General features: G+C 37.7%; 2 protein-coding genes across 2 annotated transcripts; both read right to left on the reverse strand.

Annotated features, from left to right (window-relative positions):
* Positions 1-3,545: 3,545 nt before the first annotated feature.
* On the reverse strand, positions 3,546-13,772 carry LOC139693816 (cytochrome P450 6k1-like). The gene is made up of 5 exons (XM_071592105.1): positions 13,647-13,772; positions 10,836-11,811; positions 8,488-8,730; positions 6,598-6,873; positions 3,546-3,886 (listed from the first exon to the last, which is right to left on the reverse strand). The coding sequence occupies exons 2-5, from the start codon at positions 11,758-11,760 to the stop codon at positions 3,717-3,719; spliced, it is 1,614 nt and encodes a 537-aa protein (XP_071448206.1). The 5' UTR covers positions 11,761-11,811; positions 13,647-13,772; the 3' UTR covers positions 3,546-3,716.
* Positions 13,773-19,130: 5,358 nt separating this feature from the next.
* LOC139693667 (cytochrome P450 9e2-like) lies at positions 19,131-27,696 on the reverse strand. Its single transcript, XM_071591906.1, has 5 exons — positions 27,423-27,696; positions 25,083-26,051; positions 24,244-24,483; positions 22,663-22,941; positions 19,131-19,370 (listed from the first exon to the last, which is right to left on the reverse strand). Exons 2-5 carry the CDS (start codon positions 26,038-26,040, stop codon positions 19,204-19,206), a joined length of 1,644 nt encoding a protein of 547 aa, XP_071448007.1. The 5' UTR covers positions 26,041-26,051; positions 27,423-27,696; the 3' UTR covers positions 19,131-19,203.
* Between the last annotated feature and the right edge of the window lie 219 nt (positions 27,697-27,915).

Raw genomic sequence — 27,915 nt, forward strand, 5'->3', positions numbered from 1 at the left:
ACTCAATAGATGTCTCTTGACAATACAAATTAAAAATTTGGAGAGCGTTAATACGTGCGTGATCGGAAAAGTTCGCGGCCTGATGATGGAAATGACTATTCATGTTTTCAAAAAAATTTTATTTTTCAACATTATCGCCTTTAATATTTAAAAAAATTCATCCAGTGGTGTTTTAGTGCCGTTATCCCGTCTCTATAGCGTTCCTCCGGAAGTGCTGCAAAGTACTCGTCTATAACCGCATTCGCTTCTTGATTTTACGAGGATTGCTATTTATATTTTCAGCCTAATAGTGAAAAAACAGCAAATTGTTGTTGAAAATGGCTTCATTGTTTTTTAAAGTATTCTCAATGATACTCAATACACTTTTGCATGCGCTCGGACCAATTTTTGTAACACTTTTTCCACTCCGATTGAGGTACTTCAAAACATGGGTTTTGAATGCATCAACGGCTTCTTCAGGCGTCGAAAAACGTTGGCCCCGCAATTTTGACTTGATAAACGGGAATAAAAAGGATTCATTTGGTGCTAAATGAGAGCTGTACGGAGGATGACCCATCAATTCGACGTTTTGGCCGGTCAAATAGGTAGTTGTTACAGCCGATCTGCGAGAGCTTGCATTGTCATGATGAAGAATGATCCTTCGTTGCAGCTTCTTTTTCCGTATTTCACCGAGCACTTCTGGCAAAAAAATGCTCGTGTACCATTCAGAATTCACGGTTCTACGTTGCTCCGACGGTACGGCTGCCACATGTCCAGTTATTCCATAGAAACAGGCGATCATTTGCTTCGATGTGCTTCGTACACGAATCACTTTTGTCGGATTTAGCTCATCTTGGAAGACCCATACAGTGGATTGCTGTTTTGTTTCGGGCTCATACGCATAGATCCAAGATTCGTCACTTGTGTAGATGTTATGCACAGCTTTCGATGCACCGCGATTGTATTTGTTGAGCATTTCTTTGCATTAATTGGCACGAGCATCTTTTTCAGCTTTTGTCAAATTATGCGGGAATCCAACGCGGAAGTTGTTTTAACAGCTAAATGTTTTTGCAAGATCTTATTGATGCTCGTCATACTAATCCCCAAGGATACTTCAATTTTACGATAAGTCACATGACGTTCTTCTTTTACTAGATCTTCCACAGCATCAATGTTTTCTGGCACAACAACTGATTTTGGACGGCCTTAACGAATTTTGTCGCTGAGTGAACGGCGGCCAAGATGGAATTCGTTATACCAGCGTTTCACAGAGGAAAAGGATGGAGCTTAATTGCCAAAAGTGGAAGTAAGTTGATCGATGCACTCCTGTCTTGATCATCCACGTCGAAAGTGGTAAAAAATCGCGCGAAAGTGTTCACGAGTTAACTTCAGTTTTTCGCTGAGACAATATTTTCAAGTGACTGTAAACAACACAAGTTATGATCAAACGACAAAATTTTCTGAAGTAAGTTAGCATTAAAAGAGTCAAAATTTCAGATAAAATCGTCAGATGGCGTGTAAAGCACTTAGTGTTCTCAAGGTTCAAAATATAAATAGCAACCGTCGCATGAAATACGTTGACCAGCGAGGAAATTAGTGTTTTCGGGAAAGGTGGGAGTCCAAGCGGGCCAAATTCAAGGAACAAGGTTTTCACGTTCCAGCACTTCATAGTGCAAATCCCTCAATTTTTCCATCACCTAGACACTTTTATGGGCAGATTCATTTTTCTCGGCAAGCTGGGTTCACGAATTGTTACGTCCAGTTTCGTTGGAAGTTTAGAAAATATTCGTCGCCTGTTATTATTTTATCCTCATTTAATATAGTCGATCGACAGATTTCCTCTCGCATTCCAAAAAACCGACATGACCTTTCCCGTCTTCGCCTCTTCAGAACTGAAGAACCAGCCTCTAACCACTGCATGGATTGTTTTTTCGATTCTGGTGTGTGATGGTGTATCTATACTTCACCCAGTGTCACATATCGACGCAGAAAATTACTTGTTTTTCGTACAGCACGCGCGTCATGCACTGTTCGGAAAGTGTCTTCCGAATGCGTTTTTGATCCACAGCGAGCACGGCACCCATCTTCCGCAAAGCTTTGTCATGTGCAAGTCCTCATACGATATGTAACCGTCGTATTCTTTTGATATTCCTACAGTATAAGAATGTTACACGCCTTCGTATGCTGATCTTCCATAATCTTATCATATATTCTTCATCAATGATTTCCGGTGTGGTTGCACTTTTGGGGCGTTCTTCACGTGGATCATCCTAGAGGCTTTCACGGCCACGTTTAAACTCGGTCTCCCAGTTCTTCACGGTGTAAATTGAAGGAGAAGAGTCCCCATATATATTTGCAATCCTCGGATAAACTTTGGTTGGTATTAAACCTTCTTTTACGAAGAATGTTATCCTTGCACGATCCCCGATTTTTTCGATTTCTAACTACACAGTCACCGTAACTGATTCAAACGACTGCTGAACTGAATGACTTGCAATTTCACACGGCGGCTACTCACAGTCGCGTCAGTATGAGAGAAAATCCCATGCCAGTAGTGATGTCATTTATGTACGAGACCGAGAACTCTTCAGACCAACCAAGTAGGAGGTCGGGACAGTAAAAAAGTAAACGATTAAAATAATGCCGAGTACTCTTTCTTCAATGCAACGTAGATGAAAAAATGTGAGATGCCTTTTAAATTATTTCCGGGGATTTTGAAAATATTGCGAGGTACTTAATTATGTCCAGTTCTTTCTGAATTGGTTGACCTTTATTTTCATAGTTAAATATTACGCTTATCAACTAGAGGTTAATTAATATGCGTACATGTTAGCTAGAAAGTACCGAAAGGGGTAACAGTTGTCACTAGTCCACCATGGCAATTCTACTTTCTCTCCATTTTTTTCTGTCGCTAGTAAGTAAATTCTGGGACTCGACAGACAGGAGTCGTAAGAGTTGGAGTCGATGATATGCATATACGAGGCATGAGAGTCACTGAAAGCATGGACCAGGGAAACTGCGGTCCACGGAGCACTTTACTTCGGCCCGGAAAAGGTGCCACAATTAGTTATTTTTTAGTTGAACTCATAAGGACCTACTTCTCGCTTTAAACTTAACCTGAGCTGAGCTACATGCTTTCTTATGTCATTTGTGCCAAGTTCGGATTTAATCAATTGATTTCTTCCCCTAGCTAAAGTTTCCCACCATTTCCCCCAACAGGTCTGCGGTTGATATTTCTCATTATCTTTACATTTAAAAAATAATCATGTTCCTACGGGAAATACAATCGCAATAGATAATCGAGAAAAATCCTCATTCTGAGGTGCCTTTATTGAGAACTTGCTGGTTTAGTTTGGATCGGTTTTCTCTGTCTTTCTTCTGTGTCTTAATAGTTGAAGGGCTGCATTTCACGCTTTACTAAACTATTCATATAAGTTTTCATTTAATTAAATGGTAAGTTGTGACTTGATCGTCATAATGGGTTTTGAGGCGAAGAATGAGAGTGTCAATAATTTCATTCGGGTGGATAGGAAATAGGTATTCACTGCTAATACTAAGAAACTGCATACAATGAGTGTACATTTTATTTGTGAAAAATAATGTATTACATGTTAAACTATGTCACATACTGGGAAGAGATTTGCAGAAAGGAACATTGTGAATTATTACCTTAGATGTGGTGTAGTGGAGCTCGTTGCCTCTTCGTTCTTACTTTCTTTTTTTGGAAATATGTGATTTTAGTGTTTTAGATTTCGTATTCTAATCCACAATTTATCTTTTGAAGTAAACAAAAAGTTATTTGGATCAACCTGTATTGGCTTTTTGGTGCGCTCAGATGGAAACACCTCGTAATTGGCCAAAATCGTTGCAATCGCGGATTTAGTCTGAGCAAAGCCAAACCTTATACCTGTGAAAAAAGAAAATTTGCAGGATCAAATAAGCCGGGAAACAACCTTTTATAAAATGTTTTGTCTTTATTTTACTCCATTATGGAATCAATTATAAATTATGAAGGTCCTAAATTGTATCACCAACTAAGTGCAAATTGAGTTCCTCTTCGTCTTCCACAGATGTGTCACAGCGTGGTTCATGTGATATAAATTTATGTGAAAAATGAAAAAATAATACAGCAGTGCACGAGAAAGGTCTGTAACATTATTTTTTCAAAATTGATTTATTTTTCTAAATAGAATTATTATGGATGATTGAACTCGATTATCAGAGGCTTACTTCATTACTTCAGAATTAGGAAATGGACCTGTCATTGGTTTTGCGAAAACTTTGGGAAAAAATTGCTTTAAAGGTTAATTTTTAAAATAATGGGGAATATTTTACTACCAACTCCTATGAAATTTACCTTGAATTTCTTCCTTCAATACGAATATTCCCTTCTAGTTAGGTGCAAACAAAAGACTTAAAGCCAATATTCTAATGTTTCGATCAATGCAGCATCTAAAAAATCCAGTCAAAATCCCAAATATATCTTACCTCAGAGACAATAGAGTTTTTGTATAGCTCACTGACAATTTATTCAGTCGGCAAATTTCAATGGTGTCAACTCAGTAATTCAAAAGAATTTTAATTTGGAGGCTTTAATTGCATTTTGCCAAGTCCTACAGCATTGACGGAGATATTTGGCGTCAACAGCTGAGTGGATAGGAAACCACGGGAAAAAGTAGATTGTACTACCGGTAGCAGTAAAATGTACGGAGATGGCTTGATACAGATGAGGAGTCGAAAATCAGTTATAGGAATCACATCAAGAGGATGGAGTGAAAGGAGGAGCGAGTTGGTGAGAGTAATTACTGGCTGTGTACTTGCTTTAGGGGATGTTCTGCAGGATATTTGCGTGGTCCCACGATTAAGACCAAAGGACAAACACCTCGGCCAAATTAACCCGGATACAGGACAGAAGAGCTATCAAAGCATTAGAGAAATAGTATGAGATAGGGAAGATTAGAAAGTTCCAATCACCAATCTTCAGATTGAATGAATCATGATGCTTACATCTCAGTGGATGGAAGGTACGCCCATCATCACTGCCTAAAAAGACAACGTCACTGGATAATATATAACTTTTTAAGTGCTAAACGATGTTTTTATACCAATAACATTGCACCTTTTTGAAAGAATCTCATTCATTTGCGCCCATATTTTTACCATGCGTTACGGAAACTTCCACTTTATCGGGCAATATTTTGGATGAACATTAATTTGCTATGTTAGACATTATCTGGTCAAAATTTAGCCAGTGAAGGAATTTAACGTCAAATTTAAAAGGGTTTACTCATTGCAAAAATATTATACTCTGATCAAAGGACGTGAAGAGAGCTCAAAAAAGAAAATTTTATGAAAAATAAAGCCTTGAAAAAAATCATTTTTTGGAATGAACAATTCGAGGTCAAAAAATTTAGAAATTTAGATTTTTTTTATAAAAGACCTTGTCGAAAGTCTAACTTACGCAAGAAACTATAGATAGAAATATATAAGTAATATAGTTAGAAGAAACTATAATCATTATGTTGATGAATATTGCTGCTTTCGCCCTTTAGAACTAGTGACATTACTACGAAAAATACACCGTTCATAACAAAGTACACTTTTGTAAACATGCTCGATGCAATCCATACATGGCCGACTAATTTGTGTCCACTCCGCATTCATAGCAATGCGGAACGAATTACTCGTTGACCTCGACTATCCAATCACGTATAATTCATCAAGAAATTTATCCGCGCATACATATGAAGACGCAGAATGATGAAACGAACAAATCATCAAGTATGGCAGAAGCCAATGTCCTTATATAAATTCTGTAAATTTGTAGTCTCTGAAAGTTGTAATTGTAGGCTATATCGTAGATTTGAACAATATGTTCCCATTGCCGTTTTTAGTTATTTTACCAATTTTTAAAAAGTTTTTATGACCAGAGCGACTATGTGAAATCTTAATGCTGAGGTCATCGGCCCTTGGGTTCCCCGCCAGAATTTCCAAATTCAATTCCCCAAATTTTTCCGTGAATATTAAGATTTCGGCGTTGTAGGCATCATTTTTCTCATAAAAAAACCTTAGTAGTTTGTGAGATTTTGGTATAACGTAACTTACGTCGTCAAAAAGTCCACTCCCTGGCTCATATTCGTCGTTAATGTTTGCACTATTATCTAAGAGTACTTTAATAGCGCTAATGATTCTAAATCCGTCAAATACCTCACTGATTGACCGCCAATTGGAGGTTTATGATTGTGGAAACATCCCGCAACCGCTATTGAGAGTGACCGTTAATGGTAGGTGTAAGTATTTGTTAATGCTTCATATTGGCTCTTTTTGGGGAAAGTATTTCTTACCCTTTATCTGGAGGTACCGTTATTAGAGGTTCCACTGTATTAAAACGGTTGTGGAATAACCTATTTTGCATGAAAAAGAAGCACTAACATGATACTGAATTTTCATCTCTAGTTAAAAGCCTGGTGAAGAATGTGAATGTTGCTGCTTCTCAACTCTATTATCAGCCCTTCATGGTTTCTATCCAAAGGAGTCATAGGGAGTTTAGGTTTGAAATTTTGCCACACCCAAAGAGATAGATGGTAAAATTGAAATAAAGAAATTATATGTGAGTACCTATGCAGATCCTGGGGCCTTCTCCGATAGGAAGGTGGACGAATCGGTGCCTCTCCTTCTTGCCTTCCTCCGAAAACCTTTCCGGATCAAACCTGTCTGGCTCCGGATAGTGTAATGGATCTCTGTGTAGGCCATAGACGGGTACTACCACCGGCATTCCCTTTTCAATCCATGCTCCACCTTCGGAGTCTGTTCCTTCTTCGATTGAAGGCAGCCGGTACCTCTTGTTGCAGATGCGGGTGATGGACATCGCAGGCGGGTACATGCGGAGGACCTCTGAAAAGATTTCACCCGGTTTGATTGTATGAAAAGAAATGAACATACCTCTTCGTCATTCGAAATAGAGTTTTTTTTTTGGGAAAGGAAATAAATAATGCCTTTCCTTTCAAGGTTCATGAATAATCATTAGCGTCGTGAAGTATGTCTTTATTTTTTTACGATAAATACGTTGTGGCTGAAGATATATGATAATACGGCTAACGATCCTGCTAGCGCTATAAGCCGTAACTTTTACGCATTATTTCTTGAATGGTTTATTCAGAGACCACAGCATATTTATTTTTAAAAGTCAGCAGCAATTTTTCAATGAATTTTTGAGGAATTTTTGGTTAAAGATTTCCCTAACGTAGCCAAAATGAAAGAAACTACGGCATTCAAGATATTTCAAAGTGTATTGAATTCATAATTCAAATTATTCGGGTTAATAATGCATGCATAGATTTTAAAAAATGTTTTGCCGGTAAGTTCTGTTATAACAAGACAACGGCTGAACTATTTTGATAGTTTTTTTGGGATCAATAGTTAACTTATCACTTGTCAGAGCAGAATTAAGGCATGAAATATCTCGGCAGCCATTAATTGGGGTCGAGCAGTGACCAGTTAGATAAGGGAAATGGAGAGAATTTGATCAGTGGGCGTTCCAACTGCTTGTGCCGGTTATACCATGAGAAGATGTGGCGATGTATGAAGTGTAGACTCCCTTTATGTAGTCGGCAGAAATGCTCTCTAGACCATACACCTAGGTGTGGTATCATTAAGTCAACAAATATACGATTTAAAAGTTTAAACGAATTCTTTCATTATGAAATTTTGTTGTATATTGCATTCTAACTTGTGTGGATGTCGGTGGCACTTTTGAACAATCGTCATTTGCACCATGGGATGAAGAGCAATAAAGGTCCGCAGGCTTTATGATTACCAAGCAATCCCTGGCTCATGAACGATTTGCCCTTTTGGTGAGAGAAAAGACTACTAGTGGGTCGGCCATTCGGTTGTGGAAAGGGGAGTTTATGAAAAGCAAACTTTCTTTGCCGGAAACATATTCATTGAAAATAGGCATAGAAAAGTGGTCGCAATTGCAGGCTAATGAACTTCACATTTACCTTCACTTCAACCACCCTGATTGATAGTATTGTATGCTTTTGGCAGCCTGATTTTACAAATTTCCTCGAAATCAAGAAAAATCCTAACCCAAGCTGTTTAAATAAAGATACCTGATAATAAAATGTCTTCATTAGGTACGAGTGGAAATACACCCGTGCGAATTAGGTCCGACGGTTAGCCCATATACAAAATTATTTTGTAATATATTAGTAAATCTGCCATAACCTTAGGTAACCCTTTTGATCACCAATTATTTCGTAGGTTTCCGGGTTAAATATTTCAGAAAAATATACAATGTATAGAGAAATGTACAAATTTCAAGCATTTTAAATCTGTATTGCACACGAGCACATTATCAAATCGCCTTTCGTATGACGTTAAGTTGGATTTTATAATAACGTCGAATGTGGAATTAAAACAAATTTTCCATTTTGAAATGCAGCAATAGACCAGGTACATAAAATGATCGAATAGATATATTCTCCTTGATTATTTTTTAGTACTCACCTTGTACAACCATTTCCATATATGTCATTTCCTGAATTCCCTCGTAAGTTAATACTCCTCCATGACGTTCCATACTCTCAAGTACTTCTTCTCGGAGCCTTTGCTGTATGTCCGGATTGTGAGCCATTTCGAATATGGTAAAACCGAACAGTGTTGAAGAAGTTTCGTAGCCATCAGTGAAGAAACCAACAGCCTGGGCAGCCATGTCATCCAATCTATCTCCCTTTAATATGTTCACAGCCTCTGCAATCATCATTTATTGTTGTATATTCGCATGAAGATTATCCAGTAATGTCTATTAATAATAATTTGAAATACTCTTAGTCATATTCATGTCCAGTGAATGAAACTATGCGTTACGAAATTTTTCTGAATTTCTTCGTACTTAAAATAGATTCTCCCTTTCGAGAGATTAATTTGACTCTTCACATTATGATCAAAGAGCTGACGGCTCGTATTTTCAATTCAAGTCTATATTTTTGGTCGCGAAAAAAAATGGAATGAAATTTATAGCAGCAATACGTTTTAATGACATAATTTCTTTTCCTCGAACCAATGTATAATCAATCATGCACCAGTGAGTTCAAGTTAACCCCCAGAATTTCATTCATCGGGTATAAAAGAAATAGATTTTTCCGCGTTACAGTTAAAGAACATGAGCATTAGCCCTGCCCTGTGGATTTTTTCATACCGTTAAATTTATTTTACTTAATCATATCGGCAATACGTAATGGCTTTCATTAGATATTACTTAGATAACGGATGAAAAACGTACAGTTCGAGGACCTGATACCATCATCATCACCATCACCATCTTCAGTAATGCCCCAGCACTCTTTTCACGAGTCAACGAATAGAAAGAAGAAAAGAACAGCAATTTCGTACAAATTTATCCTGGGTAAATGTTCACTAGAGATCGGTTTAGACTTCAATAATACTTTAAATGCTCTTAGTTATACATTTTATACATTTTTCTTTTTTAATCATTATGCATTAATTTATGACGTGTCTTATATTATGCATGCAAACCCTTAAAAAACATTTGTATTATTTTACCATGGACAATCAATTTTTTTACCATAAATGCCAATGAGTTAGTTCCGTGAGAGAGAACCTTAAAGAAAAAGTATCCTTTTCCGAAAAGAAAATTGAATTTTAAGGAAGGAGAAATTTTTTTCGGGGAAAGAGAAATGTTTGTAATTTTCTTGCATTGAAATCTAGAACCGAAGAAAATAACCCTACAAAGTGTTCAGTGATATAATTTCAAAATAAATATTTCTATTAAAATGATAATCCCCACCTATAAAAATTCAAAATGGGCTGTGTACATAAGTATTTTAACACATAACATTGAAAACAGTTTTTAAAATTAAGTTAAATTTAAGTTGACTCAATCACAAGGATTATGTTTGGTGAAAATCATAAAGACTTCGAAAATGGATGTTTTCGCTGTGTTGATTTCTGATATTTGCTCGGAAAACATTTCTCTATGATCAATAATCAATAGTTTCAATCAATAATAGATGTTCTTTGGAAGAAGGGGCTACCTAGTATCAATGTCGTCCCAATATAGACGTGTTTTTATTATTAAATTAAAACTATGATTATTAGATACGGACAGTTAAATTTCATAATAAGGGTAACTCTTTCTATCACAAGAGCTGCAACCAAAAGTTGATAGACTGATAAAACAAATCAGAAGCTTGCCCTTAATTTTCAACTGATTGGTATTTAAATTTCAAACTAATAGTTTTCGGTTAAATGGAACCTGAAGTATTGTAATTAGTTATAAAGGCAATGGTTACTCAAATATGTGAATGTCGCTGGAATAAAAATGAATGCGGAAAAAAGTACTAAGACTTGTTAAAATTATTCGTGCAAAGTTTTGAATGCGGCTGGATAGTCCATGCACACCAGGTGTCTAATTTTCATTCCCTTGTAAAGATGGCAAAATTTGCGGTTACCTAAGTCAGGGTTGCCAAATGAATTCCAAAGCTTCTTGGATTGCCAATGGAAATCGCCTGCTCAAGTAAGATTTAAACAAAAAAAAATATTTTTAAAATTTAAATATTTGAAATTATATTTAATTCAATTAATTGATTGAGACATATTTGGAACGTCATTCTGATTCAAGTGGATGATAGTTATCAAAATGCGATCATCCATTTCCTTTTTGGCGCAATTAGCTGGGGAGGTTTGGGTTCTCATGAGCGGCATTTAAATTTACGGAATTCGCTTTGTTAATGCATGAAAGATATCGTAAATGCAGCCGTTTCAATGCGTTATTCGTCAGAGTGTAAGGAATTTGAAAAAAAGGACATAGAAATTTGAAGATTTTTTCATCTTACCATCTCCGTTAGTTTTTTTCTTCTCTTCGGCTCCAGCGAGGCTAAGTTTCCCTTCTTTGTTCAGCAGGGTAAGCATGTTCAAGAAATCATTCCGTGTGGTACCAGTTTGCTCCCTCTTACTTACAACTTCCTTCACTAGTTCTCTAAAGAAATTTGTTATATCGGAAGAGAAGAATCTGAGCCTAAGAATCCGTGAGAGCGTTGGTTGCACCAAGATGATCAACTGCACGATGGCTTTTACTGGTGCAGGCTCCAGTAGTTTTTTTCCCATCCGGTGAAATTCATTATCCGGATTCCCTATGGCGTCGGTTTTTAGGCCGAAAGCGCAGGAGGACACAACTTCTGTCATAAACCTGGCCGCCATGTCCTTCATTTCTACCTCCCAGCCCTTCTCTCCAGAATGATCAACCATTTCCCGGAGGTGTGCCTTTAACCTTTCGCATATCTCCAAGATCAAGGGATATATAGACTTAATTTTCTGTGCCGTGAAAGCTGGCGAAACTCCAGCTCTTATTTTTTTCCAGCTCTCACCAGATACGACAAATATGTTTCTCGCCATTAGGGGGTCCTGTTTGGGAGCAATCTCGATGTCATTGTCATGGAAGGATGTGAAGTCTCTCAGCAAAACGTTCTTGATGATTTCTGGGTCCCTCAGAATGATGCCCGGCTTATGGAATTTTATGAACCCTCCGTACCGGTTACCTTTCAGTTCAAAATACATATCCGCATAGATTTCACCTATGGTGCCTTTAAGTGTAATGGCGTCCATGAGACTTCCGAAAATGATAACACCTGGGATGCTTGGGACGTTCCTGCGTCGCCAGTAAACGAGCGGAGTGATGAAAAACCAGTAAAATAATCCGAAAATAATGGTGATGAGGAGAATTGTAACCTCGGTAATGCCAAAGGAGTCAACGAAAATCATGTTGAACAAGGTATAAGAGCTTCTTGGATCCTTATCACGCTTCGATGTCCCCTGTAAAAAAACGAGACCAAAATCAGCACTCATTAAATTTGCGGCTGATACCTAGGTAGAGTTCTTAGATTTATTGATTTACTTCATATATCCTCTCCAATTTCCCACGAATCCTTTGCCCATTTATAAGAGTACGGCTGGGGTTGACTCTTCCCATAATAATGAGTTCTTAGTTTTGAAAAAAAACTCAATCAAAAAGTTTCATTTCCACGAAAGGAGTTTCTTGCAAATTTTTTTTCATCACTTTTTAGTCTCATGATAATATAGTTTAGGGCAAACCTGTTTGCAATAATTTTATATTTTGGAAAAACAAATACGTACAAAATTGTTATCCCATCGGGCATTATGACTGAAGCTTCACATGAACGACGCATAAATTTTATAAAAATCATTTGGTTCGTTATTCATCTAGGGTCACTCCCTACATTTATGCAAAATTATAAGGATGATTTAGGTTAAGAAATATGGAGCCATTTTATTCTGCGAATGATTTGTTATAACGGAAGCACCCGTGCTCATTTATACGGCTTGAAAAAAAGCCTTTTTATTGGACCGAATACGTTGCGGAATATTGCCTGTTTATATAACTCCTGTAAACCCTATTATCTATTGAATATCTTGCTAAAACGCATTTTATGTGCAGAGAGAAAGATTCTGTTCTTTTATATTTATTTCTTGAATCCTAAATGTGACTTCTTAAATATTCCGCTGCCAAGAAAGTGATTTTTCTGTCGTAAGGGCCGTTGCGCAAGGATTAAGTCCCCTTTGTATTTTTGGGTTTATCATATTGCTAAGGACATTAATATGGGCACTTAAATATTCGCCTGGAACTGATATGGTGCAAGAAACGCAATCATTTTAAAGAGGTAACCCTGTTAACACTCGAACGCAGAGGAGGAAATCAGGGTCGGGTATCCTGAGATACCTACACCGATGCCTCCGATCACCTTTACATATTTTTCATAACTGAATATTTTTATTCATTTCACTGGTTTTATAAATATTGTATCGTATTTAATGTTCAAAGTTAATATTCCATTGCATTGGACGCTGCCTATTTTTTTATTGTTCTGATGAATCAACTTTTTTAATGGCCAGACATTATCTTGCGACTATGAGTAATGATTCTGTTTGAATGATGATGTTTATTATTGATGTATAAAAAAATTCCTATTTAGCTAAATCAGTTTTCACGTTTTTATTTTATTTCTATGGATAGTTAAGTAGGAGCAGCTGTTGGGTTTATCATTAAATTGACATCTATTGAACTTCGTTTAGTGTGTTGCTCATTATTCAGCCTGATTGTTTTAAGCGAATTAATTTTAGTTCATCCTTCATCGATTTCCGATTCATATTGGCGTATATCTGCATCGCGATTATCCCTATTTCATTCAGGAATGAAGCAGGAATAACTCCCGCGACTGTCCCGTGCCATGCTTGCCCGCAGTGATTCAATAATGCGCACATCGTAAACCTTTCACTAATCTAGAATGCTGCTGCGACAAAACAAAATTTTGGGCGTCAATCAAGGCTCAATAGATCACTGACAGATTTTTAAATATACTAGCAGCGTAAATTGAGCGAAACATTTTCGGTTGGTGCGATATAAACATATTAACTATTAATTTTCATGGAATAGCAATTGGTTACTTTTGTGAGTCTGGTTTCCGCTGCGTCACAACAGGGTTTATAAACGATGGTGGAGCTTGGTAGGTTTAGCTTAACACATAAACGATAACAATCGAATCATAATAAGAGATATAATGGATATTCAACAGTACGAACTTCTTTCCCCCCCTCTTTCACTTCAATGGAAGATAAAAACTGTTACTCACTTTTGGTCCTTTTATTAGTTGATATAACCCTATGAGTCCAAGGTCTTCTTCCCTTACAATTGACCAGTTATGGGCGGGAATCTGGGCACAGACGACGTCGGAAGCATTCACGAGGCGTTCCGTCAGCGCTCGACGCACCAAATGATGCCCGCGAGATACGAGCCCACCAGTAGAGGAATTTTCTTCCTCCTACTTCACCGTATCCCTCCGCCAATTGGGATGAATATTATATGTTATAGTCACCAGTCCATTCTGCGGCTTGGAAAATTGGCATTAGTGTCAATCCTACAGATGTACAGACTCTTTCGACGCCCGAAACTTAAAGGCAAGTGATAAATCCTGCTCGAACGAAAAAATTAGCTTCTTGAATGGAGTTAAACTGCTATATAAATAAGATATTTCGGGTGCGACCGAACAAGTGGACATTTGTGTTATGATGCTTTGCTTCAACGACTGCATATGTATATCTGAGCACATTCTGACATAAATAAATGAGGACAACAGAAAATGCTAATAAACAACATTTTCATTAATAAGATAAGAGTTTATTTGGCATAGGTTGCAGTCGAATAAAAACCTGAGGCTCTACTAAGGGTTTCCCATATTCTTTTCTTTTATTCATTTCCTCGGGTAACCTTCGTAAATTAATCTTGATAAAATTTAATTTAAAATGTGTAGACGATGTTTTTTCCTTACGTTTCATATTAAACGTTATACCTATTTTAATCAAACTTCCTAAATTGTATACTTACGAAAACATTTTGATATGTTCTCTTTGTTTTAGAGTCCGTTTATCATCGTAATATGTCATCCGTTTGGTATTAAGTTTTGAAGAAAAATACTCTCTACGTCGTTAGTCCTTCGAAAAATTTCAACGTTAGCATTGTGCATGAATTTAGCGTTTCAGTGGCCCTTATAAGTATCTGTTTGGTCAGAAACAATGGTGATCGATTGTAATTTGACAGGGGCACATGGGACAGAATTGGAGATCAAATATTGAACGTTTGTAGGCAGACGTCCAGGTATCTGGAGACCACCTTAAAATACCTTTCACTGAGCATAAGATGGACGAAAAAAATGGCGCGACGAATCCTGACTCATGTGGCGAAAGCCTACAGGAACGGGTGTCTTGACATACAAAATTCTTCTTTTCCCGAGTCAAGAGCTGCAGAATATAAGATACATGCATACCTTACGACTTTAAGCATAGGAATGAAAAGTTAGGAACATGTGTGGGACATGGTATTGAGGATATTTTTAATGGAGAAGAGAACCGCTTTAATAGATAAGGAACATTTAAGTGAGATGGCAAGATGGGAGTCTACTAGAGCCATGATTATATTCTACGAGTACTCGCAATATATACTTGTAGCGAAGGAAAGTATATTCAACGCGGAATTGCCATAGTATGAAATAAAAATTGCAAAGAAAGGTCTCAGATATAGAGTGAGTGAATTACAGAATGTAATTAGCGAGATTAAAGCAGATCCATTAACTTAAATTTCATAATAGTCTTAAGAAGAACGGAGTATATTCCGAATGGTCCTGCCATACGAAATATGTAGCAACGTTCCCGGAAGAAAGCACTTAGGTGAAGGTGTTGCATAGACTTATAGATCAAGGTGATATGTTCATGAGGTAGGAGAGTGGCAATGAATCGGAAAAGGGAATGACCTCGGCGAGGACTTTTGAAGATTTTTACAGAATTTTGCAAACTCACCTTTTGTAACCTTATTGCGTATTCTCTCTCTGGAAGGAGCGTGCATTTAATTGTCATTGTATAGGGTAGATGCCCGCTACTCGTTCGGCATTGCTGGAGATCAACTTAAAATTCCTGAATGCAATGCGAATGCTCAGTTTATGACTAATAAATACCTACGACTAATATTTAAAAAAATGGGGGCCTCTAATTCGGTTAGGAGTTGAATCTCAACAATTTTCAAGGTTGTAACGAGGCACTTGCCAGGAATGATTCATCATTGAGGGCGTCAAAGAAGAGAGCCAAAATCTCAATTTAGCTACTATTACATGTATGAGTGTGATCAGAGCTCTCAGTCGTAAATTCATCGAATTACGACAAATTTTCAATCTCTCCCGAAATTATCCTGGACGGAAGTCTTGACTCTTTGGTGTCAAAATACAAACTAATATATTCTGCTCCCATTCGTTTAATTATATACAGAATTTGATGCTCTAGAAGTTTGTTTTTAGAAAGTTACATATTGCATGGGTAGACGAGTTTTAAATTAAATTATTTTCTATAATATGAGTATTTCTCTTTGTAAATCAGCACTGAACTTGAATTCTTTCATCAATTTATAAATTTGCTGACCGCTTAATGCTCCGCAAATTTAGTTCATCTTAGCTTTCATATCTCTTGAAATGCTCAAACTTGTAGAGCTCCAACTCATCGCCGAATTAGAGGCCCCTTTTTTCAATATATCAGTCGTAAGTATTCATTTGTGATAAACTGAGCTTTCCCATTGTATTTAAGTTACGTTGATCTTCAGGAATGACAAATGAGGAGCTTCCTTCTATCCTATACAAAGAGAATGAACCACGCCCTTCATCCAGGGAGGGAGAGAATGCGTAAAACGTTATCCTATTAATCCATATGTTTTCCAGAACACGACACCTAAGTTATGGTTTTGAAGGCGTGTTTTAGAATGAATTCCATGAATAATTTTTAAATTTTCCGAGTCAAATCAATAGTCTGACCCATATAGCGACGAAAGTGAGCTATCCTTCCAGGAATCACCCTTCACACGCGATTTTCTATCTAAATGCCAATAACTATGAAAAATATTGCAATAATATTTTTCCAAATTTTTAAAATGAAACTTTGAATGTAGTTAAGTCACTTTCATATTCAATGGATAGATGTCCCTATCTCCAAAAAACCTTTAGGTTGCTCACAACTTAAGAAGCAAACAAATAGAAAAATGCGCTAATTTGATTTGATTTCCTATTACGAGCTTGATCTCGTATTTCAGGGCAGAGAAATCCTCTGGATCAGCTATTTCAATATGCAAAGGAAGAAGACAAAAGCAAAATTTATGAAAGTTTTTCACTCGAAATTCATGGAAAAAGAACACCATAAACAATAAAATAAGCTATTCATGGACCGTCAACTCCATTTCATAATGCTAATAAAAAGGAACTGATGCTGAGAAAAATATCAATACAGATATAAAGCGGTCCATTTCCAGGATCTGTTCAAGATACCCAACGTAATAACATTCCTAAATGGCCACTCCAACTCTGACGCAAGTGATGTCACTCTCGGACCAATGGGCGACAGAACGAGCAATGAAAATTATTTTTAAAGATGAAACTGTTTGTTCATTCCTCCTATGAGCACTTTCATAGAGTAATGTCATATGGAGACATTTTGCGAGGAAATGGTTTGTTTACTCCAAAATGCGAATGAATTTTATATTTTTAGCTTTTATTTGCTCTGCCAGTGCCCCCACTTCAGTTTGGGTAAAGAAGGATTTGACGACTGGAACAACTTACAACATGCCTCAAAAAGCACGAAAAAATCGAGTGAGAGAGGTAAAAGGTCGAAATGACATTGAAGATGAGAAGTCACGGTGTACTGTGAAGGATGATATCTTTACGTTTCTCCATATCAGGCAAAAATATATATCCTACAGAAGCTATGTTTCTGAACACTTGTACAGGTCTAATATTGGCAGCTGTCCAGTGGCTAAGGAAATTTGACCCAGTAATGATGAAACACCTTCGGCGCCATGCAAATGGGGAGAAAATTGTCTACTGTTTTTGCGAACGTATTCGAAACGAGTTTATCAACTTGCTCGCAGGCGAGGCTCGCGGTACAATTTTATCTATGGTAAATACGGCTGTAGGGCATACGGAAGAGCAATAGAATGTTTAAGGTTGTGATAGAGGGAAAATGTTGAGTAAGCGAGGTAGAGAAAGGGAAACGCTTGCTGTACGAAATGAAGTGAGGCAGGAAGTTGGCGGAGATGTGGAATGATTTATAAATTTAGAGTTGTAATACCGGGTCTAGATCTAGTGTTTACTATCGTTACTAATGTATACTAGCGTTAGGCCGGTTTTAGATGCGCAGAAATAGTTGGTCCCTAGTTATTTCATAGTAGGCCCATAGTAGTTACATCCAAAATATTCCTTAACCGGTAGACTATCCTTAATTATATATAGTATGATGGGAACGGGCAAAAAAATGTCATGTTATGTGAGCATCCTATTCTCCCAACTGGTATTTCAAGATAAGGTCCTACGGAACTGATCTTCCTTTGCACAATCATGGGAGTGGCGTAGCCTGTACGGCGATACGATGGACTAAGTATCAAGCTAAGTATCTATTTATGTGTGTAAAAGGCTCAATCTTTTCCATTCTTGGAGAGGGGTTATATCAGGCTCGAATTTCTATGATTCTCTTGGAAATGGAAAGAGGTTTTAATAAGTGTTTCTAGTTCATAAATATATCCAATAAAAATACTTAAAACGAAATCTTTTGCAGGTTCCATCATTAATTTTATATTCTCTGGGCACAAAGCATTTAATCCGTTTCATTTTATTTCGTTTATTATATCATGTCTTCACGATTTCTGTATCGAAAAGAAACGTTGGCACAAGAAAAGGACAAATTAATCTTACGGTAAACATTAAGGTTTAGTTTCCAAAGAATAGTTATACATTTCACCGTTTTTTACATGATATTTAGAGGGTTTTTCATTTACTCGCGCCATTTGTAGCCCTGCAATTCACAAGTACTCAAGTTCTTAAAGTCTTTACAAAAACCCTTATTCTAATTTGGGTATTTCGTCTCCTTTTAATAATCTGAGAAACCATTTGTGTTGTGTGGAGAGGAACTGGTCCCTGTATCTTCTGTGTGTGTTTCACGCCTTATTTATTGTTGGTACGATGCGAGTTCTACTCCCAGCTCTTGTGCCTAACGCTGGGTCCTGTTTGTTTTGTGGTGGCACGATTTCCATCTCTTTGTCCCTCGTTAATATTTCCTGAGCGATTTTTCCATTGGCTTTTATTTCATATCAATCAAGTTATTGTAAGTGGTAATGAATTGAATTTCACTCTTGGAAGAGTTCATCACCAGAGGACTGACTAATTTTGATGATTGCATTAATTCACTCGGTTTTATTTTACGATTATTACACATGTACTTTCCTTTTGTCTAGTTTAAAAAATGGCTGTAATTGAATTGCCGTTTTATTTCATTCAATCAAATTTTTCTTGGAAATTTTTATATGCTCATTAAATTTACGATTACATGTAGATTATGCGCTAAAAACATGTGAAAACTAGGGAATATTAAATTCATTCTTATCAAACAAATACCTCATTGGTTATTTTCTTCGCAATTAAACTACAATTGCCGTTGTCATTAAATCGGGAGTAAAAGAGAAAATCCGAAATTTTCATCAGTGCATAAAAGAGTAATTGCACCAAATTTATTTGTGTTTGGTCTAATGAAATGAATTTCGTGTTACACATTTGTACACCAAATGTGGTTCGATGTATATGAAATAGGGTTTGTTTAATTAAAAATGTCTCATATTTTCTCGAACTCCACCCAAAGACCCTTTTTTGAGAGTAGTAGAACAGAAGCAGGATCTAATTCTACAGGTACTGGGGTCCTGTGGCAGCAAGGTTTTAACTTGTAGTTGCACACTACTTCAGCTATCGTTGCCTTACTCTGCAGTCTGGCAAACCTATTGCCTGAAAAGAGAAAGGCAAGAGTATTTCAATATTGTAACGAACATAACCATTCTTTGTGCTTCAAATATTTCCAATTTAATTGTTTTCCATTATTTCGTGACTGAAGTAAGTGCAAGTATTTAATTAGAAAATTTAAGATCCGAAGTTAAAAAGGTTATTTGTTTGACAAATTTCTGAATTTGGTTAATAAGAGCGCCAATTATGAAAAAGATATATATTGCATCGAAAATTATTTGAAAGATTAATAGAGCCCTCGGTTCATTTCCGAAATTTCCCAATATTATCTACTGAACAAATACAACATATATTAACATTTGGAAGGACAATATTATGTGCTCTTTTAGGAGAATTTTATCTTAGTCAGGTCATCACTATTTATTAAGAATAGACAACAAAACGCCTCAGTGGGCGCGTGGTTTTAAGAATTTTTCTAATAATATTATTAAGAGATATTCAGAAAATGCGTTTTGGAGTGAAGGCGGTGTTTTTGTTTTATTACCGTGAAAACGAATTGAATTCTTGATCCAAAATAGTTTTTCAAGAGATACTACCTTGATCAAAAATTTCCCGGAATTTATTCAGAAAATTAAAAATACAAGTTTATTCATCTAAATCTATATTGTCCCCTTCAAAGTAATCCCCATCGACTGCAACACACTTATGCCAGCGCTTGATCCAATCCTCGAAACATTTTTTATATTCGGTTTTCGGTATGTCCATCAGTGCTTCCTGCGATTTTTCCATTACTTCCTCTCGGCTGCTAAAACGCGTTCCCCGTAATGGTTTTTTAACTCGATTGAACAGAAAGAAGTCACAGGGAGCCAAATCAGGTGAATTCGGTGGCTGTTGGATGGTATTTGTTGCATTTTTCGTCAAAAAATTACGAATAATGATAGCACTGTGCGACGGTGCGTTATCATGGTGCAAAATCCACGAGTTTTCTGCCCACATTTCTGGTCTCTTTCGGCGAATTGCTTCACGCAAACGTCTCATAACGCCCAAATAATACTCTTTGTTTACTGTCTGGCCTTCTGGCAAAAATTCATGATGCACTACACCGTTGTAATCCATGAAAACCGTCAGCATTGCCTTCTTTTTTGACTGAAAACGACGTGGTTTTTTTGGTCTCGGCTCATTTGGTGAACGCCATTCACTTGCCTGATGTCTGGATTGCGTGTCGTACTCATAAACCCACGTCTCGTCTCCAGTAATGATCCTTTTGATGAATGTGGGATCGGATTCAGCCTCGCAAATCATGTCTTTTGCGACGTCAACACGGTCTCTTTTTTGCATGAAATTGAGGTCTTTTGGCATGCTACACGACGGAAACCCAAATCATTAACCACAATGTCTTGGGCGGATCCATAGGCAATGTTCAAGTCCTCCGCTATTTCTCTGATGGTTAATTTGCGGTTATTGACCAACATTTCTTTTACTTTATCAATTTTTTCACCGACTTTCGATGTCGATGGTCTGCCACTGCGTTCATCATCTTCGATTGACTCACGACCACTTCTGAACCGCTCGTGCCACTGGTAAACGACCGTTTTTTTTAGAGAATCGTTGCCGAAACACTTTTCCAACATTTCCAACGTCCGTGCGCCACTAAATCCGTTTTTTACGCAAAATTTAATACAAGTTCGTTGTTGCAAATTTAAATCCATTTCTGAAATTGTAAAAAATCGCCAACACACACAGAGATAGATGTACTCTTGGCTACGTAACTTTTGCAAATGTCAAGTTATGACACTAAGATTTAAAGGGAATATCAACAACAGATGTACCAATTTAACAAAAAAAACAGAACTCAAATCGGAACGATGGGAGCGCCACACGGTGGTTATTCCGGGAACTTTTTGATCAAGGTAGTATTTACCACTTTCCATGTAGCTTTTATTCGTTTTATTTATTCATGTCTTAGATTTTTGTCACGTTTTCACATTTACTGAACTGACAGTCTTAATATCATCCTACAGCATTACGATTTGTGCATAAACTTTTCTTTTAAGTAATTTAAATATGTGAGTTTAAAAGTATTTATCAATAACTCTTATGATTTTATTAATAAAGGATTCCTTCCATAGGTCTGCTCGTCAATCCGTTTCCCGTAAATTCTCTTGTGTTCTAGGCTACTGATGTGTCACAGGACTAAACTTACTGTAGTTATCGCGTGATTGGTGTCGCATGTCATCTTCATGTTTCCAGTGGCTCCCAACCCAGTATTTACAACAATAGGACATTTTTTCAAGAAATAAGCTGCTTTTCTATTTACCTTATTCAATTCCAAAAATTAAGTCCTCTTGTTCAGGGCCCCCAATTCTCGAGGTGAATTCAACATGTCTCCACCAACTCAAAATAATGCTTTTCTTTAACCTTCATTCAAGTGCCTCCCATCTCTTACGCTTTACGGGAGAGAAATAACTGATTAATACTGTTCTTTGTAGTATTACACCGTTGATGAGTTTAATTTAGTTCCCAATTTTGCTTTGAGATACTGTCTTCCACAAAAAGTCCACTTATAACTAGGCCGAACAAAGTGCATACGATAAGAGGATTTCAGAAATCTATTAGGTTAGCCGCTGCTTGATGGATCCAGATTGCTGAAAGAGAAATTGACGCCTTGTTTTTTTCTAAGGCACGTGCGTTATGATAGATTATCATGCGTAGCCATTTTGACTAACCTTCCTCGATAAGTTTGCCCAAACTTTCCGAATATTGACAAACGAGTGTTGTAACCGTTTCCCGATTATCTCATGGTCAACCGAGCCAAACAAAACGTTGTGGTCATGCTTACTCGTGAGTAGCACTCTTTTCAAAATCAAACTCTTGGCTCGCGTCGATATTACCCACTGCTTCCGAGTTTAACAAAACGGGATGGACTTGCCAGGTATAAAGACAAAACGAAAAATCATACGAAAAGGATTACCTGAGAGACAATTTGATTCGAGTGGTAAAAGAGATCGCCTATTAGGTATATGAAAAATGTGCTTATTTCATATTGAAGATACAAATTCCTTGGGAGGGCGCATCGGGATTGATCACGTAAAAGTCGAGATGAAGATACATCATTATGGCGGTTTATCCCAACCAATAGTGTTGGATAATTTTTGAAGTTTTTTGTTACCGAGGTAAGTCGGTTGTAAAATGTATGTTCCTGGTTGGGATTCTCTCATTTATTCCTTTATGCTGCGATCAGGACAAGTTTCGAGGAATGAGAATAAAATCCATTCCCGATTTGTCTTTTTCATTCGAGTTTAATTATTTCTCGTTGGATTGCATGTCTCTTGCTTACCAATGCACATCCTTGGTCCTTCGCCGAAGGGCAGGAAGATTTCTCCTTTCCCGACCGTCTCTGAATCTTTGGAAAATCTCTCGGGGTTGAAGGTATCTGGATCAGGGTAATACTTTGGGTCATGATGTATGGAAAAAATGGGGATTAGCACTGGCGTCCCCGGCTCCACCCAGAAGCCGCCGCTCTCCCTGGGCGTCTTCTCGTCAACAGGAGGAAAGTGGTGTCGTCGCGTGCACCTTCGTTGGAGAAACGGAGCCGGGGGGTGCTTGCGTAAGGACTCTGAAAAAACATCGTAAAATAATTAAAAGTCAGCGGAACGAAACATTTTGTGCTTAAGCCAGGGAATCAAGCTTAATAAAATACTCTTTGCCTTCCCATTATAGCACTTGTTTTCTCTAGATTGCCTGAAGTGACATTTATTTTCCTTTTAACCTGGATCTTTCATTTAATAGAGAATAAATCCTGGTTTTTGGATTTTTTTAAATGTAAAATGAGTGAAATTATTCTATTTCTCATTAGACGTGGCCTCAACGAGAGGATTCTCCGTCACATTCCATCCACAGAACTTTGCGATCGGCTAAGTTTTCTCGGAGGGCAAGTGACTTCAATGTCATCCTCAAATTACTTCACTAACTTTTCATTTTTATTCGCAAAATTATTTAGATTTAATTAGTTTATTTTAATTACACTAACGCTGTTGAAATTTATCACTAACCTCGATGCTCCTCTAACGAATGAGCATCGTTGCAGTCTTCAGTGAACAGCTGTTCAAGCAAATCTCATCGGCCCAAAACCCTTCTAGTCATTTGTATCAGCAGTCGGAAAGATAATTATGCAAGACATAAAAAAATGAAGACACATCTAAGAAAGATATGGGCGATACATCAATGCTACTGAAGGTGTAAGAGTCATAGAATCCAAAAAACAGTTTATAAAAGTGAATGAAATTGCACTCAATGACGGTATTTTTCTATTCCTGCCAAATAATATCTAAATACAGGCGTGTTGTAGATCATTCCCGAATCATTCTTAATATTGTCTTGCCCCATGTAACTTGAGTTTGGCAAGCTTTGAGATTACGCAATATCTTAGCCCTAGAAAATTTGTAGCTCAGCCACATTACCACCCATCTGCTGATCTCGATATTTTGTTTAGAGTTCCCCAAGTTAAAGCGATTCATGAAATAATGGAAAAGCATTGCCGCTTAGACATATACTGTTTGATGGCATTGAAATGTGCTTCATCCATCGCCCAATAGCACGAGAATATTACCAAAGATGCATCAATGTTCGGAGAACCTTGATGAAAAAAAATATTACCTTTCCGAAACTTGAATATGAAAAATTATCCAAGTTATCTTCTTCCCGAGAAAATCCCCCTGGTGGTTTATAGTATTAAGTTTTTGCAAACTAAAAACATTTCCTGCCACAAGAATCTGGTCTTTCATATGTGAACCCAGTAAGTATGAGTCACGACACCGATTTTTAAGTTCATTTAGAAATTATGTTTTATTGATTATGACGTCTCCTCGTTTGCCTTTTATTTGTATCTTTTCCATTTCAGGTGTCGTATCCATTTTACCTTGCTGCACCATCTCCAGATAGGGCATCTCTTGTAAACCTTCGTATGTCAGTACTCCCCCGTGGTCGGCCTTCACCCTGACTACCTCGGCCCGAAGCTTCTCCTGCACGTCTTGATTGTGCTCCAGTTCGAATAAGGTGAAGCTGATTAGCGTCGACGAAGTTTCTTGTCCGTCCATAAAGAAGCCCAGAAGTTGGGCGGTCACGTCGTCGAGAGACTCGGGGTCGTCGAGGAGCCTCTCTGCACCGAAGTTGACACCGAGTGAAAGGGAAGAAAAGAAGTGGTGATAATTTCCAACTGTTTGGCATGGCGTCAGGTTAGTCAGAAAGCAAAGATGTATCCCTTGAGGGATGATGAAAATTTTGAACTGTTCTTAGTCTTTACCCGAAAAGTCAGTTTTGCTGGCATTAAAGAGACAATTTTAAGAGTGCAGTCAATAATCAGTGATATGCAGATTTTTTCCAGACTTATATTTTCATTCATGAATATTTTTAGTTATGTTGTACTTCATGAGTTACGAAAAATTTTGTTTACGAAATATTTTTTATGTTACTTGTACATATAGATTGAGATATGGTTGTAAAATGCAAGTCATTCAAGCACTTTATTTTTACTGAGAACAAAGCCTTGAGATAGTATTATAGTGATAAAAGATTGCCTTAGAAACATCCGTCTTGTTGAGAGGACATTTGGTTTGACAAAATTATGAAATCGCGATAAGGGAAGCAAGTTAATTGGTTTATTCGGGAGGGAATTGTTCCTCATTGTTGTGTAAATAGTTCCTCGTAATTGTGTAAATGAATAAATATTTCCAAATGTATTAATTAGTACTTGCTTACTTATAGCCTGTCCCTCCAATCCTTTTAGATCCACTTCATCTTTGGTTGTTCCCTCCTCAGTTGTGACTCCTCCCCTGTCCGACTGGACCCCCAGCTTTCCAGCGCACTTAAATGACACCATCATGTTGAGGAAATCGTTTCGCACCACCCCACTCTTTTGCCTGATGGAAACCACGTCCCGTACCACGCCGCGAAAGAAATCCGTGCATGTTGTCGGTACGAACTTTATTCGGAAGATTCGAGAAACGAACGGCGCGTTCATGAACAGCAACTGAGCCAAACCCCTCGCCGGGGTCGGCTCCAGCATCTTCCGCCCCACTCTCGTGAATTCGTCCTCGGCAGACCTCAGTGCGTCGATCTTGATGCCGAAGGCGCAAGAAGCCACCACACTTGTGGCCAACCGAGCAGAGAGCTCCTTCAGCTCAATCTCACTTTCCTCCATCTCGGAGAGATGCTGTTTTAAGTCTTCAACGATTTCCAGGATCAAGGGAAAGACCATTTTCACTCTCCCCGGGGAGAAGGCGGGCGTCAGAGTGGTCCGCATTCGTCTCCACGCATTCCCGCTCATGAAGAACAAGTTCCGTCCCATCATCGGATCCATCGAGAGAGTTACGTCGAAATCGTTGTCGTGGAAGCTGGAGAAATCCTTCACTAGCACTTCCTTGATGAGTTCAGGGTCTCTCAGGATCAAGGAAGGCCTCGCAAAATTTTGAAATCCTGAGTATCGGTAGCCCTCCGTCGCACGGTATATCCGTTGGTGTTCCTCCGCTATGGAGATATTCTGAAGTAATGAGTCCTTTAAACTGCCCAATATCGGTAAGGCTGGTACATGAGGAATACCTTTTCTCCGCCAGTACGTTAATGGAAGGATGAAAAACCACACGAAACCTGTAGAAATGACGGCCGTCAGAAACCCTAAAACTGAGGAACAGCTGAAACTTTCCATGATACATGTCATTGTAGCAATATCTGAAATGAGAAATAAAATATAAATGTAATTATTTTATAAATTGGCGATTTCTGTGCGGTAAACATGATACTGGATATTGTATTTTTAGCTGATTCCTGAACGCTGCAATAACCTTTATATTGGTAATGATCAAATAAAGGAAGAAAATTAGAAAATGCCTTCATGTCCATAGTTTCTACATACCTAACCTTTCAGTACCAATTATCTCTCGATGAATGTTTTATGACTCAAAAAGCAAAGGTATTATGGAAACTTCTATTCCCTTTCCTACAGAAACGCGAAGTCTTTGATTATTTCCTCATGCTTTACAAATGGATTTCCAAAAAGTATCAGCCTCGACCATCTCTCAAAGGCATTGAATTAGCTGCTAAGTTATGTACAAAAGATTACCTACTTAATATTAGGCAATAGAAAATAAAAACATATTGGCTGCGAAAATGATCACATTCTCGTAATTCAGTGCATCAAAACTCCTCAGAACCGAAGAGTAAACTGGTTTATTTCTATGTTACTTATTGTCTTTCTCCTCTCTTTAAAGCAAGAATGTATATTTTTTAAGCATGCCTGCCCTAGATTGCATGCTACTGTAACCATACATCGTTTTGAGCAGTCTCTGGGCTAAACAGTCACGTGCGCAATCGATATTGAAAGAGAACAGTCTCTTCGAGTATTAGGAGCGGCTGTGGTGATAAGGCAGCGGAGGAGAACGGTGTGTGCTTCCAGGCACAATGGATAAAGGGATAATTTACAAAAATTATCTGTCAGTATCTTAAGTTCCAAATACTGCGTTGACTACGCAGGCTTAATTTTGTAACCAACAAAGTTCATAGTACTATTTTTGAAATATGCGAGTGAATTTATTTCGTACATTATTATTTATTCTAATTTTTAACCGCTCAGCATTCAAAGTATATTTAAAAGAGAACCCCTTGGAGAACTTACGCAACTCGTATGTAACTATAGACCAATTATTTGGTATAACTTTAAAGAAGGAAAACATTTGCGCGATAACTAATAATGGTGCCTGTAATCTACTGATAGTTAAGTGATTAACAATCAATAGTTCACTCAAGTATTTCTCCCCCTTTCTTAGAATAAAATATTGTAAACCCTCAAGATGCGTGTGTTAATGTCAGATGTGTAGTTCGAGAGCAACCTGGATATCGCTTCGCACAGTCTTAAAGCCACTGCTTCTATGAAAACCAACGTATTGTGCTCATACATATATTCTGTCCTAGCGTAATATTATCCTTTGCTATAAGAATGGTTGGACATGATGCCGTCACGGCAATCGTAATAATGCAAGTATTTTGATTTAAACGTAGGCCTACTAAAATAGCAAATATATACATGTATACATGTGTACTTACGAGGCCAGGTAGGATTAAAGTCCCGATCTTCTACACCATTGACCCCCAAGTTAGTTCCCTCTTTCTTCCTGCTACTCCGCTACTTCTTGTTGTGAAACAGACGCAGTCATTCTTTGAATGCTCTCCGTCACACCTCACTGGAACGCGGCGATAGAGTTTAGACGACAATGAAACGAACTCTCGTTTCTCTCGGACGTAGGCTATGAGTCGAAAAAAATAGTAAGCTGGAACAGCTAGAACACTCCCACCGAGGACGAGGCGAAGGACATGGGCTCTCGCGTCCCTTCTCTCTTATTCTTCATCTCATCTTCTCTCGCTCCCTTCCTCTTCTTCCTCTCATCTCCCCATCATATTTCTTCATCTTCCCCTCCCCAGAATTACGACATCTGCTCTATTCGGGCGCCGAGGCGATAAACCAAAAACTCTTTCCATGTGCTGATAACGTTTGCGTGTTCCCTATGAATAACCAATGTTTATTTTGGACTGCTGATGG

Source organism: Hetaerina americana, unplaced genomic scaffold, assembly GCF_022747635.1.
Source record: "Hetaerina americana unplaced genomic scaffold, ioHetAmer1.1.p SCAF_5, whole genome shotgun sequence".
NCBI lineage: Eukaryota > Metazoa > Arthropoda > Insecta > Odonata > Calopterygidae > Hetaerina > Hetaerina americana.